The 21,371-nt window shown below is 40.8% G+C and overlaps 1 protein-coding gene across 1 annotated transcript in view; it reads right to left on the bottom strand.

Moving 5' to 3' along the window:
* Nucleotides 1–21,371, bottom strand: part of MED12 (mediator complex subunit 12) — a 4,088,267-nt gene that overhangs the window by 2,055,281 nt on the left and 2,011,615 nt on the right. The window contains exon 21 of the mRNA XM_044054827.1: nucleotides 3,499–3,726. Within this exon, the coding sequence (XP_043910762.1) occupies nucleotides 3,499–3,726 (228 nt within the window). The remainder of the gene's footprint in view (nucleotides 1–3,498; nucleotides 3,727–21,371) is intronic.

Below are 21,371 nucleotides of genomic sequence, written 5' to 3'. Positions count from 1 at the left end.
TATGGTAGCTGCCAATAAAGCAATTACTAGAAAATGGAAATTGAAGTCTCAACCAAATGCACAAGTAATGAATACAGTAAAAGAGTTAAAACAACTGGACATGGGATCTTTAGAAAAGGGTATGAGCAAATTACATAGAAAAAATGGAAATTGTTGGAACAATACATGCAGAATAATGTTTTGGAGGAGGAATGAGATTTAAAATGAGGCAAGATTTGAATGAGTTATGTAATGTTTGACAATGACTGAATGGATCATAAGTGATTTATAATGTTTGCAACTAAAACTGTCAACATGGCTTGTTTTCATTTATATAAATGTATGAAGACTGCCTAGGTCATAACAGAAAATTTAATAAAGACGTTTCTTGTTTCCCTTCTAGGCACCCCAGATGCATCTTCATCATTGCAAATCAAACTCCAGTCCTCACCTATAAGTAATATTCCCTGCTGAAAGTGATTTTGCCTAATTTCTCAACTCCAAAACACCAGTTTTAGGTGGAATATTAATACATGCCAGCATAATCCTCATTCCATGTCAGTAGCCCCTAAAAACTACAAATGTCATTATCTTTTTTTCCCCTCATTTATCACTACTGGAGCTCCTCTGGTCATTAATTTAAGTACTCATTTTCCTTTGTCCTGACATTCTGCAACATATACAACCTGAAATCATTTCTTTATGAAATCCACTTGCTCATTTTTCCTAAATGTGTCACTTTTAGCATAGTTTGTTTTTTTTAATATTATCTACGACTGCAATTTAAAAAAAAATGCAAACAATTGACAAATTACCATTAAAGAAGTAGCCCCTGACATTCTTACATAAAGGTTTTATCATTAGTCTTCTTTAAAATGCACTGGAGACGGTTGCATCTAAATTGTACTGTGTATGAATGGTACTGCACTATCTATTCTGACCAACAGTCTGAGTACATTTCAAAAATCTACTTAAGTATGTGTGACATATTCCACATATCCTCCACTCACTTCATTATATCCCCCAACAGCACCATGTGGGATTAGCAATTAATTACTTGCACATACATACTGTCAGAAAAACATGCTTCTTTTCAAAATGATCTAATAAGCTAATTACTCTTCATTTGGAAGGGTGATGTTAGTTGAGGCCAATGTGGACCCTCTCATAGCATCAAGAGCGCACACCATTGGATATGCACTGGGGTTTTAATACAGCTATTTAGCCCCAACTTCCATGTGATAAAACCATTTGGATTTCTTGGTTGAAGTCCAGCTCTAGGGGTGCTCTGAAATTCCCCTTCAAAGGTTTGGAGAATTAGAAAGTGGAGAAAGTAAGGGTTTGGGGAAAAATAAGTAAATGAGGTCTGGTGTGATGAAATACAAGTATGGAAGATAAGGCTGCAACAAAAAAGTAAACTACTGACAAATTGGCATTAAAGAATTAGCCCCTGACATCAAAGGTTTGGAAGGAACCTTTTGTGGGACTCAAAACATGTCTCCAATACATCTACAATTGAAATGCTCTTCCTTCATGTTTAAGGCTTCAGTAACAGATGTCTTCCAGCTGAGACCCTAATGACAGAGCTCTTTCTCTGTCAAAATTGAGATAACAATACGTGTGAAATGAATATACTAGCCCCTAATACTTCCTATTCTCCAATATACAAGTTAAAGCAATGATCTACTGAGAAAGCCATTTTCCTCTCAGCTGGAGTAAGGTTTTCAAAGATCTACATCAGTAACTGCATGTTTATTTTCCAGATGACCATATATTCTCCTGCAACTTTTTACATCTGAAGTAGGCTGGGCGTGGCATTCTGGAAATGAATACTTGTTCCACAGAAGTAATACCTACCTGCCACATGCAACAGCCAGGAACACTTTGACCTCTACAGTAATCCTAGAACCAAAGGCTGCTGTACAAGAGCAACAATATCTGGTGGTAAAGGATCTTCCCCTAGGGTCTGAACTCAAGATGCCTGGAACCAGCATCATTCTGTAAATTACAGTTAAGTTACAGTCAAGTCTTGCATGAGATTATAAAAACTAACCCATTGCTGGCCTCCAAACAGCCTAAGATGGATGGCTGTTCATTTAGAAAAGCTGATGGAATTGGATGCTATCTTGAAAACTTCTCTGCAAAGCCAAAACTCCCAACCCTCTGTAGGACTGATGGGACCACATGGGCTTACCTATCCATCCTATATTATTTATCTATTACTTAAATTTGTTGACTAATCTACATGAACACTTTCCAGAAGGCTCAGCTATTATTAAATAAACCAGGACACAGAAAGGTACAAAACACTTTCATGGGAAACTGCTGGAATACTCCTGATCGACACTCAGAATATTGTCATGTTTCTTGTAATAACTCATACTCAAAAAAAGTGCAAGGTAAATGTATTGTTTTAAATCACTTTCTCACTCTTCTGCATGTCTGTGGGGTGTAAACTGTTTTGAGTTGCAGCCTTCAAGTGTATTAGATGTCCTCAGGTCAAATAGCTTCATGTTAATTAAATGAGATGTAATTACTCACATCAAACCCAATTTTCATGCACATAAAAATGATAAACCATATGCAGAACAATGCACTTCAATCTATACAAACAAATATACAGACACTAAAAAGAGAGAGTAATACTAGGGGTGGGGGAATGGTTGGAAGCAGACATGTAGAATTACAGGCCAGGCTTCTAAGCAGACAAGGAAAGAGAAGCAGAAAGTGGAGAAAGTAAGGGGATGGGGAAAAGAAGTGAATGCGGTCTGACGTAGTAAAGCACAAATATGGAAAATAAATATCTACAGAGAGTGAACGGGGAGAAAAATTAGATGGGTAATGATTAGGGTGCAGAAAAAAGAACACTTTTAAAACAGTCACGTCAGTTTTACCCACTCAGCACTGCATAGAAAAAAATCCCGGAATGGGTGCTTATTGTTTCTACAGCTGCATGGGTGAAACCAATGGACAACCTAGAAAATGATTTTACTGGGAAGGAAAAACAATTTAAGATGAAGTGGGCTGCTCTATCCCTTTCTACTCAGCATCAGACAAACATATCTGGCATAGAGAGAAGACCAGTCCACTACAGGGATGTCCAAAGCTCGGGAGATCAGCCCATGACCAATTACCATTTATAATGGGTAAAACTGCAGCAGTGATCCATGTGTCTAGCATCTAAGCATCCACCACAGAGGTTCAATTGCAACAGCTTTGTTCTTGTATCTTTTTTAAATGCTTCACAGAATAGATGAGACTTTTTTTTCCAAACTTACAAAAAAATATATTGTTTAGTAGCGACCCCCACCACAAAAAAAAAATGCTTTCATCAATTATAATCTGACTTGTTCTGTTTCACTGTAATCGGATTAGGATCTTCATTTCCAGGCAGATTGAGACTACTATTACAAATGAGAATTCAAATAACTCTACTGAAAGCAAAAACTATACAAAAAGGTTTCTCGTCTCAAGTTACACAACTTACACTGATGAGTGATATCAGACAGGACTTCTTACCGGTCAGGGTCATGATGTCCTACACATACATGCATGAGTGCATTGCACACAAAGCTGTATCGATTGGCAGGATTGTCATTCAGGACATTGCCAAGCATATTGTAGCCAAAGTTACGGGCAGAGGGATTTTCAATGGTGTTGATCATGAATTCTGGCTCCCACAGCATGTTGGAGTCTGAAGGATCACTGTTGCAGTAGATGGAGTTCTTTACCTTTGAGCAGAAGTCACTGTGAAATTCAAACAAGAAGTTACCCATGAGCATTTCCATAGCATCTGTTGGTGTTAACATACCCATACAACTACCCATAAAACAGTATTCACACATTTCCGCAATGTTCATGTAACAATTAAAGTTCAAAGCATACACTTAAACCATAGAACAAGAAGCCAACAATCCGATACTGAATACACATGCTGTTAAATATATCTGGAAAACGCTGTGGCCCTGAGATCATGTGGACTCCATATACCTCAGAAGGAAATATCATTATCTCAGGTATCAATGAGACTTTCTGATACACAGTTTTGCTAAGGGGACCATAAGAAAAAAAAATGATGCATCCAGACTAGAACTTAGCACAGTTAAGTAGTGCCTTTCAGAGAAACCTAGTAAAAGACCTGAGAAGGGAGAAAGTACAGTTGTGTAAGATGCATTTACCATAACAGTAGATGTTCAAATTCCTCATTGCTGCATAAACCTTTTAGCTTTATGAGTTGTACTCTGTCTGAATACAGTGACTGGACAGCTTCACAAAAACCTCTGGCTCCCTACGACTTCACACTGACTGCTGACTGGTCAGCCAAAACAGGGAAATTCGCAGTCAGAGTGAAGAAATCTTCAGGACTTCCTTGCCCATACACAAAGAGCATACTTATCCCTAACCTCTAAAAGATATAAAATATTAACAATTTTATATCCTAACAGCTAATTATACACAGAAGTAGGTGAAAGATGGGTGAATGCAGCTACTGCAGCAGTGAGGAATTTGAACATTTACTGTTATAGGTAAGTGCAACTTGCACAACTGTAATATGCTCATCATTCTCAATGCTACAGTAACCTTTTGGCTATACGGATTAATTTCCAAAGCCTAATCAACCTGGGAAGAAGTTAAGGATCCAGAAGTCGGAGGAGAGTGGTCCTAGCAAACCCAGTCTTGGACCTGGAAAAGAAATGCAGTTTGTAATGCTTTATAAAAGTAAATAAAGATGACCAAGTTACTGGCTCTAAAATACTTCTACAATCCAACCCACCATATCCCAGGACCCCCATTCTGCATTTTTGGAAACACTGGGAAACAAAGGCCCTACCAAACACCCTAATATTGGGTGATTTCAATTACCCAAACATCAACTGGCAGAACTACTCAAGTACTAACTCCCTTGCCCAACATTTCCTAGAATTTATACACTCAAACATCCTGGACCAACTGGTCAACACTCCCACCAGAGGTGACATATTGGACCTGGTCATCACCAACATGGGTGATTGGTGTTCCACACCGGTGGTCAACCCCTCGCTGGTTAGATCTGACCATAAACAAATCACTCTGGATATCCACATTCCGCCCCCACCCCCGGTCAAGGAAACCACACTGAAAAACTTTTCAAAAGCAAACTTCACATTATTTAAGACTGAGGTGGAAAGTTTCAAAGCCCCCCACCCCCATGCTAAAGGATAACGCTGCCCAAGCTGCAAAATCCTTTACTACTGCATTCTACGGGCACCAACAAGAATGCATGGATTGTGCTATCCCAAGCAAAATCAAGACTCATTCCTCCAAGAAAAGAAAACCAGTCTGGTGGACCCCTGCCATAAACAAGCTATACAACAGGAGGAAACTAGTACAGAAAAGAGTAAAATCCCAAGAAGTGAAGATATCCCTGATCAGTATCAGCAAGAAACTATGATACCTTATAAAACCATCCAAGGCTAGCTTCGAAAGAAAAATTGCCAAGGACTCCAAAGATGACCACAAGGCATTCTTTAGCTATGTCAAGAATCTAAGTGGCAATGCTCAGGTCTGCTTGGAGTTAGTGCAGAATGGCACAAAATGCATTGAACCGACGGATATCGCCAACATTCTGGCAGACAGGTTCAGTGCAAACGTCACCCCTCTCTCACTCCCAAAAAAGCCTATAACCATACCAGAAGAATGTAGAGCCCCCTAAAATCACAGACACTCGGGTTAAAACAGCCCTCTCCAAAGCCAAAAACAAAGAATCAATGGGACTGGACGGTGTCCCAGGCTGCATCCTACATGAGCACAAAGACGGACTAACCCCTCACCTAAACACACTGTTCAAACTCTGCCTCTCCACAGGGTATGGACCCACAGAATGGTGACAGCAACGATTATTCCACTCCACAAAGGTGGAGCCACAACAGACCTAGGGTACTATCGCCCTATAACTCTGACTAGCTTGGTCTGCAAGGCTATTGAGCGCATCATCATGGAACGCATTAACAGAGACATTGTGAACCTCCAAACACTGGAACCTACCCAGTTCGGCTTTAAGGGCAGATCATGCCTCCTAAATCTGGTGGACTTCTTTGAGACAGTTACCAAGGCTATAGATGAGGGAAAGGTGGTACACACAGCCTACCTAGACCTCGCAAAGGCCTTTGACACCATTCCCCATTCTGGTATTATAGACAAGCTCACCAGCCTGAACATAAACCCCTACGTCACAAGATGGGTTGCCAACTGGCTAATGGACAGAAACCACATGGTGAGAGTTGCAGGAGCTAGGTCCAACTCTAAACCTGTTACAAGTGGCATTCCTCAGGGGTCAGTCCTAGGACCCCTTCCAGTTTGGCATATACTTTTCAGAGGTACAGGCAAGCACAGGAGGACTATGGCTGACCAAGCTTGCAGACGACTGCAAACAAAGGACTATAACTGACTCACCGGCTGACACAGACATCCTCCAAAAGGGTCTCACTGAGACGGGTACCTGGTGTCAAAATCATGGCCTCAAGCTAAATGCCAAAAAGTGCATAGTCATCCCCTTTGGATAAAACAAAGTACCCACAAACTACCACATAGGTGGTAGTCCCCTAAATATGGAAGATGTAATAAGGGATCTGGGGACCCAAGTAAATAGTAATCTCTCCTTTGATAATCACATTGCTAAAGTGGTTAGAAAATCCTTTTATGTGGCCCACCTAATCACAATAGGGTTGGTATCCAGATCAAAAAAGGTCATTGTGCCCCTCTCTACTCATCAGACCCATCAGAGTAACAATGCCCCATTTGGGATGTACCTTAGAAGACATCTGCAACAGCTGAAAAGACCACAGAAATACCTCACCAAGCGTCAACAACAAAAAAAAGTTCCAGGATGCACAAAAACCACTAGATGAAAGTGCTTAACAACTAATGGATTTTGCTGATGTTTGGTTCTAATAAAGTGGAGTTTTCGTTGATGGCTATCGGGTGCATTATTATTTTTGGTTACCTCACCAAGAGTATCACTGGCCTCAAACAGATGACCTATGCAGCTCGACTGAAGAAACTCCAGCTGTACTCAGTTGCATACTGCCTATTCAGAGGTGATCTCTGCCTGACATACAAGGCCATGTCCAACCCAGAACTGATGGACATGCTCCACCTAAAGAAATCAATATCTCCTCGAGCCACACGCTCTGGAGATCTAAACCTTACCACAACAATAAATAGGACATGCTGGAGGGATAGATTCTTGTCCCAGAGACTTCCCATGCTTTGAAACAAGATTCCAATCTACATTAGGCAGAGCTCCTCACTAACACTCTTCAAAGGAAACCTTGACGATGGGAAACCAAGTTTACACCCGGGAACACTTCAGTGGCTCTGCTGGACAGAGGCACAGGGAACTAATCTAAGGGGGTGGCAAAAGCAAACACATTCTGGCTAGGCTTATAAATGCCTCCAGGTAGATAGCTTAGTACCTACATATGAACCTATGAACCCCTTTCCAATATGCCACTGTAGATCCCAAGGCTCTAGCAGAATGCACCTTTATACTGCCTAGAACTGATTCACCATTACTAAAGGCAATAGTGGGGGACAACCATCTCGAAATTGTCTGTTTTGACAGGGTTGTCCTTTCTTATACCAAACATAAAAAAATAAACAGCTAATTGGCTTTTCTCAAGTATTATGTTTTATAAAAAAAAAAAAAAAAAAAAAAAAGGCATCTAAGCACAGCCAGAGTACATATAATTCTTTCTCCCTTTTTCTGGATAGAACACTGGGTGATTGATGGCTTGATTCTAAGTAAGCTCTCAAACAACCCTCGGCAAAAATGAGGGACTTTCACTCTGAAAGACCCTCTCTCTATGGAAGGTCAGGTAGGGTTCACTCACCGACAGATTATAACTCCGAAAACTCTTCTTGTAATGTCAGAGCAATAGAAACAGACTTCCAAAATAAAGAACTTTAAATCAGCCTGATTAGCCGTTTCAAAGGGAGATAAATCAACTTTTCCAGCGCAAAGGTAAGATCCAAAAAAGGGGGCATCTGTTTTCTAAGTCTAATATGTAAACCCCCCACCCACCCTTAAGAAACTTTTACTAAACACAAAGAATGGGGAAGACCCATGGACAAACATGTTGAAATGGCCACAAAATGTACCTTTATAAAGGATTAACAGTCTGGAGGAAAGTAACTTGCATTTCAAAACCAGTGGTACATAATCCCTGACATGTCTCAGGTTACTGGCTAGGCACCAACTAGAAAATGATTCCACTTGTCACATAACTTGTATCTATTCGTAACAAATGTTTTTATATTTTGTCTAACTTGGTATAGTTAATTTTTGTATTATCTTTGAAGACTGCAAAATTCTTCTTAAAATGTTTTTGCAATACTTTAGAGCTTTTCTTCCACAGCATCCTCTGAAAATGGGCTTCTACCCAGTCGGACCTTTCCAGGAATGAAATGTCAATAAATAAAGATGCTCTGGTAACAGATTTTATTTGCCTCCTTTACAACTTGCTGCACAACTTGTGGAAGAGGTGCATAAAAGGAATCAAAACAGAATCCCCCAGGCACTTAGTTGAGATTGTTTGAGATTGAGGTGCATCAAACTCCCTTGTCTTGTGAGAAGGTCTAGTCTGTGAGGAAGCTTTTGGAAATTACCTTTGACAAATTCCATAAGAAAGGAGAAAGTGCAGTTGTGTAAAATCTTAACATACAGTACAGTTGTGTAAAATCTTACCATAATGGTAGATGTTCTCTTCACTGTTGCAGTATTCATTACAATAGGGATCCCATGCCAAAAGCAGCCTGGTGTCCAGCCAGTATACCAAAGTCTTTAGGTTGCTTTAAGATGCGCTATACATCACACATGCTCCTCATGTAGTGTAGGGCATAAAGGTGATGTTTGGAGGTACCAACCGCAGAAATGAGAGCCCTAGTACGAACACCAGTTCAAGGAAAAGAGACATAATCGGTACGTCCAAGAGAGGAATGGACCAGGGGGTGGAGAGAGGGACTAAATACTGCTACAGTGAAAAAAAAGGACATCTACCATTATGGGAAGATTTTACTTAACTGTACTATGCCCTTCCACTTCACTGTTGTAGTATTAATTACAATAGGAAGAGTGTCAAAGCTCAAGAAGGAGGGGGGGGGGAGGAAAAACCAACAGAGCTCTTTAGGAAGCCGTGTAGGATGGCCCTAGGAAAACAAGCTTTAGCTCAGGAAATTCCATCCAACTTGCAAAAGTATGCACAGAAGTCCAGGTAGCTGCCTCAAGAAAAGTGTTAGTCTTATCCAAATAAAAGCTGAATTGTCTACGAACATCGAAACTGTGCAGCACCTTCTCAATGGCAAATTGCGGAGAAGGGAAAACGTGGGCAAATGAATAAACTGATTAAGAGAACTCATTCACCACCTTAGGTATAAAAAGAGGATTAGTACAAAGGGATACCCTGTCCTTATGAAAACAAGATTAGTACAAAGGGATACCCTGTCCTTATGAAACACCAAAAAGGAGGTCAAGCCATACAGACTTCAAGCTCAAACACCTGTCTGGCAGAAGTAAGGACTAACAAAAGTACAGTCTTCCAAGAGCAATATTGCAAGGAAGCTGAGACTGCAGGCACAAAAGAAGCCTGGATCAATTTTTCTAAAACAAAATTAAGATCCGGGGGGAGGAACAGGCGTCCTAGAAGGCCTAATGTGAAGAATGCCTTTAAAACAAATCTAGATGCTAAAGGAGGTGATACAGGCAGACAAGCAGAAAACAGCTGATAAGTGGCCCTTAACAGAAGAATAAGCCAACCCAGCATTGAGTATTTCACATAGATGAGAGAACCAAAAGGAACATCCACTGAAAATGGATCTAGGTTACAAGAAAGACACAAACAGAAAACCTCTTCTATTTGTATAAGTAGGATTTTCTAGTAGTGGGTTTCCTGACCTCCTGCAGGACACTAAGTACGTCCTCAGAAAAAAAGGTGTCTATGTGGAATCAAAATCCTGTCACCCACAGTGTCAGTTGAAGAGTGGACAGGGGGGGATGGATGAGAGATCCCTTGCCTTGTGAGAGCAGATCGACCCTGTGAGATAACTTCTGATGACTGCACTTGGCTAAATGCAGAAAAGGAGGGAACCAATGCTGTCTCAGCCAAAAGGGAGTCACCAGCAAAATACTGGGAGTATCCTGTTCTGTTTTGAACAGGGCTTGTGGAATGAGGGGAAAGGGGAGGAAAGCATAAAGAAACATCCCCTTCCAAGAAAAAGAGAGGGCATCCACCTTCCAAACCAGAGGACCTGGGACTCTGGCACAAAAAACAGGAAGTTGTCTTTTCAGAGGGGAGACAAAAAGATCTGAGGAGTACCCCATTGGTGGGCAGTCCAGAAACACGACCCTGTGAAGCATCCATTGGTGGGATTGTGTTATGGACCTTTTCAAAGAGTCTGTCACAATGTATTGACCTGAACGAATGTACATTGCCTAGAGTGTCACTTGATACTCGATAGCTAGTTCCCAAACTAGGAGTGTTAACAAGCAAAGAAGATAAGATTTGCCCCCCCCCCCATTTGTTGACATACCACATCAACGTGGTACTGTCTTGTAAACACCTTGAAAGATCCTAGCGAGAAGAGAGGACAAAAGGCCTGAAGACCCAGAAGAGCTCTTATCTCCTTGATATTGATGTGGTCTTTGTTGATGAGGCAACCAAACTCCCCACACCTTTAGAGAGACGAAAGCTGCTCCTCATCGCATGTCTGAGGTATCTGTGAATAGCTACCGAGAGGGAAGAGGTGGATGAAATGGGAGCCCTGGATGGAGAATCAACTGCTGAAACCACAACTGAAGATCCTACTTCCGACATGGAAGAGGAGGAAGTAAATAATCTGAGGAAAGAGAATGCTGAAGCCAAACTGACTTTAGAAACCACTGAAGTTTTCTCACATGAAGTATAGCAAAAGGCAGCACAGGGATGATTGAAGCCATGAACCCCAGAGCTGTCAGAAATTCCTTTGCTGTCATTGATAAAAGGAAATGAGACTTAGGGCTTTGGGAGAAGTCAGGGATGCCAAAAAAGGAACAGTTTGGATCATGCACCCCAGAAAGACATGATCCTGAGGAAACGTCAGAAAGGACTTTGATATTTATAGTGAACCTCAGGCTCTGCACAAGGGAGGGTGCAAAATGAAGGTTTAGCAAACTCCGGAGAGGATGCCTAAAACAAGTGGTCATCCAAGAAGGGAAAGACAGACTCCCCTTAGCCTGCAAAGAGCAATCACAGGAGTGAGGCATTTGCTGAATACCCACGGAGCAGTGGAAAGGCCAAAGGGCAAAGCAGAGAACTGAAAATGCCAGGAAGAAGAGAAGTGTAAAAATTCCTGAAAAGGGGGTTTAATTGGGATATGGAGATAAGTATCCTTGAAATCTAGAGACACCATGTAAGCCTGAGGAAGCAGAAGAGGGAACAAAGTCTGAAGGGACAACACTTGAAAAGAGGAAACCTTCAGAAATGCATTTAGATGAGAGATGTCTAAAACTGGTCTCCAAGTACCCTCTTTCTTGTGTACTAGTAACATTCTGGAGTAAAACTCCCTCTTCCTTTGGGAAACAGGAACTTCTTGAATAGTACCCTGACTCAAAAGATCCTAAAGCACCCCTGAAAAGGACAGCTGTTCATGAGGGGGATGAGGAATTCCCATAAAAGAGGGAAGAGATTTCCAGACTATGGAATACCTTTGGCGGATAATGGGCAGAACCCAGGAGTCTTGAATAATCTTTAACCAAATGGGGAGAGAGAGAGACAGGAGGTTACTAGGCTATTGGCCCTAAGGCCCTTAGAAGCCTAACCACGTTTTACCCTTGTTTCCCTTACAGACCAAGTGAAATAGCTTACATTAGTGAAGAGAAAGAGAAATATGGCTGGGAAGAATAGGATAGTCAGACAGTACCAGGTTTATCAGGAAAAGAAGACCTCTGGTGCACAGAAATCTGAGTAGCTTTAGTAGGAGGAGCCAGCTTCACACTTTTCTTACCCTTGGGGAGGGCAAGATTGCCTACGAATAAAGGCTGGCTTTTACTGGGGTAATTTCTTTGACACTTGGGTACAGAAGAAACAAAAAAAATGTTTAAGTTTCTGTAAAGTCTCAGCCTTATCCGGAAAAACCTTACACAAATCAGCAGACAGGAGCATCCATCAACGTAGCCTTAACATCATCACGCAAAGGTTAAAGTCAAAGTCAAGAATATCTCATCACAGACTCAAAAGCAGTAGCCCTACAGGAAGCATCTGCTGCATCATAACTACACTTGATGGAATGACAAGCCACCTGGGAGGAAGTTCCTAACAAGGAGAGAGTAATTTCAGAGTCTAAGATCAAAAATTACCTGACAGACCTGGGAAAGAACAGCCAACATCATGTACCTGGACATATGGGTCTCATAACTGACCACCCTAAAAGCTACAGTAGCAAAGATATAAACCTTTTTCCCCACCCTTTCCATTGTTCTGCTATCTTTATCAGAAGGCAATAACTCAGAAGGTAGCAACAGAGATGGCTTGTCAGAAGCTACAGACACCACCAAGGGGTCTGCAGAAGGGCACTTGTAAAGAAATTGACAGTCCTCAGGCACCCTATAAAACCTACACACAACCAAACCCCGCATGTACGGAATAGGTGTACGGCCAAAATACAGCAGTCCCAAAATGTCAAATGGTCAACACTCAATAGTCAGCATATAAAATCTACATTATATTCTCATGAACATCCAAGTTGAGAGCAGACAAAAAATGAGCAAACCAGTTTCAGCAAAAAAGCCTTCATCAGTGCAATAAACAATCCCCACACCCTAAAACAACAGCAACCTCCCTATCACTGGTTGATCAGAGATATTTATTAAGCCCAGTGGGAAAAAAAAGTGTTCTTAATTTCATAATCCATCTTTTTTCTTTCTTATCTAATATTAATCGTACCAGCCAGACTTAGCTGTAGGACGCTTGATAGTGTCTATATATAAGGCATTATTAGATTGATGAGCACATCTATCATCACTAAGATGTTCAGAAATGTGGGTTTTAAAGGACAACAGGTTTGCCCAACATAAAAAGCATGCCATGTACATATGACCAAATAAATAACCCAATCCGTCTCAACTGCCATAAACATAAAGGTTGTCCATCCAAAGTAATTTGCAGTAAACCAATATTAATCTTACTATTTTTTTTTTTTTTTTTAAACGTGCATTTCTGAACTTCTTAGTGACGTTAGATGTGCCCGTCAGTCCAATGCCTTGTACAAACACACCATCAAGCATTATACAGCTAAGTTTAACTTTGTAATGACAGATAAGGAAAAAAGGAGGGCAAATTAATAGCCTGATTAAGAGACAATTCATTAATTACCTTGGGCATAAAAGGAGGATTAGTACGGATACCCTGTCCCTATGAAAAACAAAACAAAAAAGGAGCAACAGCCATAACAGTCTGGAGTTCAGACACTCTGCTGATGTAAGGGCCAAAAGAAGAACAGTCTTCCATGTGCAATGTGGTAAGGAAGCTGAAGCTGGAGGATCAGAAGGAGCCCGAGTCAGTTTTTCAGGAACAGAATTAAGGTCCCAGGAAGGTGGAATAGACTTCCTTGGAGGTCTGATATAAAGGACTCCTTTAAGAAATTGCTTAACCTCAAACCTAGAGGAGGAGTTAATGGGAGACTAGCAGAAATAGCTAAAAGGTGAGGTTTAACAGAAGATCATCGTAACCCAGCATGGAACTATTAAGAAAAATGAGAGAGAATCAGAGGGCTCTCCACAGAAAGTTGATACTGGTTACAAGCAAGGCACCAAACAGAAAATCTCTTCCATTTGGACACAGTACTTTAGCATCCTGCAGAACCCTAAGCACTTCTTCAGAAAAAGGTGTCTAAAAAGGATTGAAACCCTATCATCTACAATGTCAGTTGAAAAATAGACAACTGATGATGTATGCGAAACCCCTTGTCTTGTTTAAGTCTACCCTGTGAGGTTACTTGTGGTGACTGCCCTTGGCTAGGTGCAAAAGAATAGGGAACCACTGCTGTCTGGGCCAAGAAGTCACCAACAAAATTTTGAGGGAGCCCTGCTCTATCTTGTGTAGGATCCTTTGAATCAAAGGAAGGGGAGGGAAAGGCATAGGGAAACACCACCTTCAAAAAAAAAAAAAAAAATAGGGTGTCCACTTTAAAAGCCAGAGGACTTCAGACATTTGTGCAAAAAAGAGGAAGCTGCCTGTTCAAAGGGGAGGCAAAAACATTTATTGAGCAGTATCCCATTGATGGACAATGTCCAGAAACACACCTCTATGAAGCATCCACTCACGAGCCTGCGATTTGGACCTGCTCAGTCTGTCAATATACTTTGCTCTGAAGACATGTATACAGCTTGAAGAGTCTCTTGACTGTGGATAGCTAGATTCTGAACTTAGAGAGCTAGCTTGCAAGGAAGGTAGGAACATGCCCCCTCGCTTGTTGATGTACAACATTGCTGTGATAGCCTGTAAAGATTTTGAGAAGCCCTGGAAGAAAAGGGGAATGAAAGGACTGAAGGGGGAGGAGGAGAGGTATTATCTCCTTGACATTGATGTGATCTGACCTCTGATGAGGGAGCCACAGACCCTGGACCTTCAGAAGACCAAAAGAGGTTCCCCACCCTTTGCCTGAGGCATCTGGAAAAAAAAAGTTCCTGAGGAAGGGCTAGGGGCTACAAAGGAAGTCCCAAGTTCAGAGACAGCTGATGACTCCACCACTAAAGTTCAAGCTTCAGGCATGGAAGAAGAGGGACTAGAAAATCTAGAGGATGACAGTGCTGGAGCCATACTGACTTTAGGAACCAATGAAGTTCTCATATGATGCCTGGCTAGGTGCAACCTAGGAACAGTGGAAGCTATGAATCCTAGTACCCTTAAAAACTCCCTGGCAGGAAATGGAACCCTAGGAAGAAGGGATTGAAGAAAAGGTGAGTGGAGAAAGAGCCTTGGGAAGAGGCAGGGAAGCCAGTATAGGAATGGTCTGGAGCCTGCAACCGAGAAACACATGATCCTCCTAAGTAGCAACTAGGACTGACTTCTGGAAGTTTACTGTAAACCTCAGGGTTTGCAAGACACAAACTGTATAGTGGAGGTGCGGAAACAAGGTATGGGGGGGGCTGAATGAGTATGTCGCCCAGATAACTGAACCCCTCTCATCCTGCAAAAAACAATCACAGGAGCAAGGTATTTGGTGAAAACCCTTGGGGCAGTAGAAAGGGCAAAGAAATGAAAGTGCAATGAAGAATCAGAGAAATGCAAAAACTTCCTGAAAAGAGGATGAATTGGGAAGTGAAGATAAGCCTCCTTGAGATCCAGGGAGACAAGGAAAGCCTGGGGAATAAGAACAGGAAATAGGGTCTGAAGGGATAACATCCAAAAGGAAGGGATCTTCTGACAGGTGTTAAGCTGACAGAGGTCTAGAATGGGTCTCCAGGTGCCTTCCTTCCTGGGAGCCAGAAACATTCTGGAATAATTCTCCTTCCCTTCCTGGGAAAGGGGCACAGCTTCAATGCTGTCTTGTGCCAGAAGGTCCTGAAGTAGCACTGAAGAAAGAAAGCTATTCCTGAGGAGGTTGAGGGATGCCCAGAAAAAGGAGGAAAGGATTTCCATACCATGAAGTATTCCTGATGGATGACGGACAGAACCCAAGAGTCTTGAGTGATCCTTAACCAATTTGGAAGGGACAGGGAAAGAAAGAGATAAGGGAACCTGCCTCAGAAAAGGAAGACGCAAATAGTCAGAACCTGGCTGGTCTTGAAAAGGAGGTGTCAGTAGACTTAGCAGGAGGAACCTGCCTAAAACCCTTCTTACCTTTGGGAGGAGGGTGAGGGTGTCTGCAAACAAAAGCAGATTTAGATGGATACATCCTCTGGAACTTAGGAACAGGAGAAACAAATATATGCTTCAATTCCTGTAAAGCCTTACCTTTATCCTGCAGACACTTAAGCTCAGCAGCCGCAAAACCAAACAGGTTCTTATTATCAAGAGGAGCACTCAGACTGATCAATAATGGTGTTCGGACTGGTGGCAAAGAAGTTCAAAGGTATGTAAGCCTTTATGCCCTATGCTGTGAGTGGGGAGCATATGCATGATGTAAGACATCTATAAAATCCTAATGCTATGGCATACAGGCCCCACAAATCAAGCTACCCTTGGCAAGGAATTCTGCAACCGTGATACAGGACATCAAATTTTGCCTGGACCAAAAGGAAGTCAACCACAATTACTTTTAGAGCCCTTCTGTATTTTTAGAATTACCTTGGGTATCACTGGAAAGGGTGGAAATGCATAACATTATGGACCACAAGAATGAAAAATACATCTGCTTACTAAGCTTGCCTGCAAGGAGCCATGGAGCACAACTTGCTCAGTTGTCTGTTTTAAAAGTAAGCAAACTATTTGATGCGTTCCCCACAACTGGATCAACGTCTGGAAGATCCCACTGTAAAATTTCTATTTGAGGGTCTGTCCTCCTCCTGCTCAGCTTGTCTGCCACTATATTTTGCTGTAATGGAATGCAAGATGCTTGGACGATTAAGGAATGCTGCAGAGCTACCTTCCAAAACATCATAGCCAGCCTAGAGACAGTACGACATGGTAACCCCATGCTTGCTTATGTACCACATGCCTGTGTTGTTGTCCTTCACCTGAAAAGGCCCTGGGGACCATAGATGTTGAAAAGATTTTAATTCATGCATCACTGCCAACATCTTTTTGATATTTATTTGCTATGGTCTATATGAAGAGTTCCACAGGCCTGAAAAAACTTCTCCCCAAGCAAAATCTGAGGTGCTTGTAGTTACAGACTAACTGGGGATCTGGGAAGAATAGGAGACCTGGACTCAGAGTCATTTGCTGTCTTTACTAGTGCACTTCTTTTTCAACAAGACCAAAACTGGAATCTGAAACTCCAAAGGGTGAAGATTTTGGGCCCAATTGTTTCTTACAAACCACTGTATTTTTCTCGTATACAATCTCGGCAAGAGGAAACATGAGAATTATAGAGGTTATAAAATCTAGAATCCAGAGGTATTCTCTTGCAGAAGTCTGAGACTGATTGGAGAATCCTAAAAGTTTTCAAATAATCTACCTTCTCCTACATAAAAAAGCCTTTTGCTGAGAAGTGTCTAAGGCAACCCAAAAACATGATTCTGTGTGATGGAATCAAGGAGGATTTCTGCACATTTACCTGGAATCAATGACTGCTAAGAGGAGAAGAAACTCATAGTAAGAGTTACTAACACTCTGCAAAGATAAGTCATCTAAATAAGGAAACATGTCAATACCATACATTCTGCAATGCACAATGACTAGAGCTAGACACTTTGTAAATACCCATGGAGCTGTAGATAACCCAAAGTGCAATGCAATGAACAGATGATGTGACACAGTAACAGAGAATCTGAGAAATTTCTTGAAGCCTGAAGCTATGGTACTGTGATAAGCAACTTCTAGATCTAATTTTACCATGACACTTAAGGGAAGTAAGAGGGATAAAAGTACAGTTTTGTGTACACTTACCATAAATGTAGATGTTAGAGTGTAATCACTGTTGCAGTCATTACATTTGGGTAATCTGCTGGCAGGTTGCCCACAGTCGGCTCGATTAACAAAGTCTTCGGTCCTGCATCAGTTGCTGTAACTTTTTCCATGATGTCAGGTTGTCAGGGTATAAAAGATGCAGCAGACACCATTACATCAGTTTTTCTTGCCCAGATGTCAGGTGCCCGCCAAATGGGGAGCAAAATAAAATTAAAAACACAAAAATATACCTCCAACCAAAAGCAAATGCACCAAAAAGGCTTTTAAGCACAGTAAAAGAAAGTACGGGTATAGTAAGAGAAAGACATGGGGCTGGAGGGAGGGTAACCAGGACTGCAACAGTGAATACACTCGAACATCTACATTTATGGTAAGTGTACACAACTGCACTATGTTCTTCGTGTTTCACTGTTGCAGCCATTACATTTGGGTAGATTCCCAAAGCTATGGTTGGGAGGATGGATTTATACAGCATTAGGACCAGCTATAAGGTATGTAAAGCTTACCCAAAAGAAAAGTCCTGTGGGGGGGGGGGGCAGAGGGAATGGAATCCTCTGCATCAGAATCCTCATAAGTAGGTATGGCCAAATCCAGGTCATTAGAAGAGTCAGAAAAAACGGAGTCCTGATCAGAAGATTCATAGTCAAGCTCAGCCCTAGGCCTCTTAGAAGGGAGGGGTTGAGTACCCCCTGATTAGAGTAATTAAATCTTCAGCCATTTTGATCATTTGTTTTCTAGGCATAGGGGCCTGAACATGTGGCCTGGGCGTCGGTTTTTTTTGACATAGATCGAGATTTAGGCCTTAGTATTGAAGGTGGAGGCGGTTTAACATGCAAGTCTGTAGGCCTGAATACACCCTCAGAAGCCGGTGCCAGCACAGCGGCTCCGGACCCATCCAAGGTAGAGACATCAGGGGGTTCCACAGGTGAAGCATCTCGTGGCACACCGGACTCTGAATGGGTCTCATTAGAGGCCTGCGAATCAGAAGTAGCGGGTATCAGGGGCTGCGAAAGCACCTCAGAGTACCGGCGACTGGCTTAGGAGAAGCGTCGTCGGCAGTTTTGGGATTCAACGTCCTCTTTTTCTTCGCATTTTTTCAGAATTCCGGTAGTCCGATGGCTAACCGACGTCATTTCTGGATAATTAAACTGAAAACCGAAATATTTAGAAGCAAAAATGTACCGACGACGGATAGTGCGCTGATTAAATAAAATGCACTGCAGGAGGTAAACCAAACGCCGGACTTCCAACCGTAAAAAAAAAAAACAGATTTTATTGAATAACTGACAACAATAAAACGCTTAACGAATCACCGTGTTTTTCATCTATTCATACAGACTTCATCAGACAAACAAATAATTACTAACATCACTTGTATACTATCCTAAACATTTAAATTATCCAATGGCATCTGAATATAATGTAGCTCATTAATATGTAAACATACCTCACAAATACCGATACCAATACACGTACTGTTTAAATCACACCACCTTCAGAAAATAATTTCTTATATTTCATTCCTAATCTGTAGTGGATATCACCATTTAAAATTATATATTATATTTATATATATATATATATATATATATATATATATGTATATATATATATATATATATATATATATATATATATATATCCCACCACTTGGTGAATTGAATGTTGATTTATAAATGTATATAGCAACTCAGATGTAACTGATCTATGCATTTGTTAAAAATTCTTTGTACCACATTCTCTAAACAATACTACCCCCAAGTGGACGAATTGTACAATTACAAGCATACATATTATTCCATTCATAAACCAAGCTGTATTCTGTAATAGGCAGGATGTCTAAACACATTAAAAATCCAAAAATAATTAATTATATATATATATATATATATATATATATATATATATATATATATATATATATATATACAATATATATTAATAAATAATGCATATAATGTATAAATAAATATAACTATAAATATATTTGCCAACTATAAAATCCATAAGACCTAACAAAGTTTTAACAACATTGACTCACAATACAACTTCATATTGTTGTTGTGTCTTTCGGCTTATCCCGGTTAGGGGTCGCCACAGCAGAACTCCGGTCCGCTAATGTTTGGTAGTGGATTTTTACGTGCCGAGTTACCAGCCCTGACGCACAGCCTTCAATGAAAGTACGCTCATTCACGCATGCCTCCACACAGAAGACGCTGTAGCTGAGAATCGAACGGGACAGTCTTGCTGTGAAGCGACAACACTACAGCAGCACCACTACCGCAGGGACAATACAACTTCATATAATACATTTAAATAATTTATAATCTAGCTGCCCTCATTTTGAGAACGGCTGCAAGGGAAATACCATAATTTATACCAGGATATCTATTAGCTTCTAATATAATTTGCCAGTATAATTCACGGTATTCAATCTTTGTTTCCCACATACCACCCCTTTCATCTTTCGGAACTTCCTTTATAATAAAAAATTTATATTACGCTAGGGGGCAAATTGTATTATGCCTAAATAAGGCATTACTCTCTTTTTATTTTTAATATCGTTCATATGTTCATAAGCATGGACATGCTTCACCTCAGGAAATCCAAATCCCTTAGAGCTACACGCTCCAGGGACTTGAACCTCAGCACAGAAATAAATAGGACATGCTGGAGAGACAAATTCATATCCCAGGGGCTCCCCTCACTCTGGAACAAAATCCCAATCCATGTTAGGCAGAGCCCCTCACTGACCCTCTTCAAGAGAAATCTTGATGAGTGGATGGGAGATCGTATGTTTACCCCTGGGATCTCTTCTATGTCCCTTCTTGACAGAGGTACAGTAAAACTAACCTTAAAAGGGCTACCTTCTGTGACCTACTATACAGAGGCACAGTCAATTAATCTAAAAGGGTGGCGAAAGCCAAACACACTCTGGCTAGGATTATAAATGCCCAAGGACAGATAGCCTAGTATCAACCTATGAACCTATAAACCCTCCTCATTTCCCTCTCAGTTTTTCCCACATAAAACCCCAAACATTTTTCACATATTGCACTGTATACGACATCATGGGTATCACAGGTACTGTGTCTTACTAACAATTTCTCTCCCCCTAGATTCAATATATATACAATCTTATTAATATTAAAGATTGGTTCATCGGGTTCAGGGTGGTGGTCAAAAGAAAACTACAAAATTAAGGGGTACATACCCATGTGGGATGTGCACTCAATGTCCACTTATGGCTAATAAAGATTGTATATATATATTGAATCTAGGGGGAGAGAAATTGTTAGTAGGACACAGTACCTGTGACACCCACGGTGTCGTACACATTGCAATATGTGAAATATGTTTGGGGTTTTATGTGGGAAAAACTGAGAGGAAAATAAGGCGGAGAGTTTATGAACATATGAACGATATTAAAAATAAGAGAGAGTAATGCCTTATTTAGGTATAATATAATTTTCCCCCTAGCGAAATATAAATTTTTTATTATAGAGGAAGTTCTGAAAGATGAAAGGGGCGGTATGTGGGAAACAAAGGTTGAATACCATGAATTATACTGGCAAATTATATTAGAAGCTAATAGATATCCAGGTATAAAATTATGGTATTTCCCTTGCACCTGTTCTCAAAATGAGGGCAGTTAGATTATAAATTATTTAAATGTATTATATGAAGTTGTATTGTGAGTCAATGTTTTTAAAACTTTGTTAGGTCTTATGGCTTTTATAGTTGGCAAATATATTTATATTTATTTATACATTATATGCATTATTTATTAATATATATTGTATTGTG

The sequence above is a fragment of the Protopterus annectens genome, chromosome 13.part0, assembly GCF_019279795.1.
Source record: "Protopterus annectens isolate FY-2018-M chromosome 13.part0, PAN1.0, whole genome shotgun sequence".
Taxonomy (NCBI): domain Eukaryota; kingdom Metazoa; phylum Chordata; order Ceratodontiformes; family Protopteridae; genus Protopterus; species Protopterus annectens.
The sequence above is the reverse complement of the archived record's forward strand: the minus strand, read 5'-3'. Positions and strand labels throughout refer to the sequence as shown.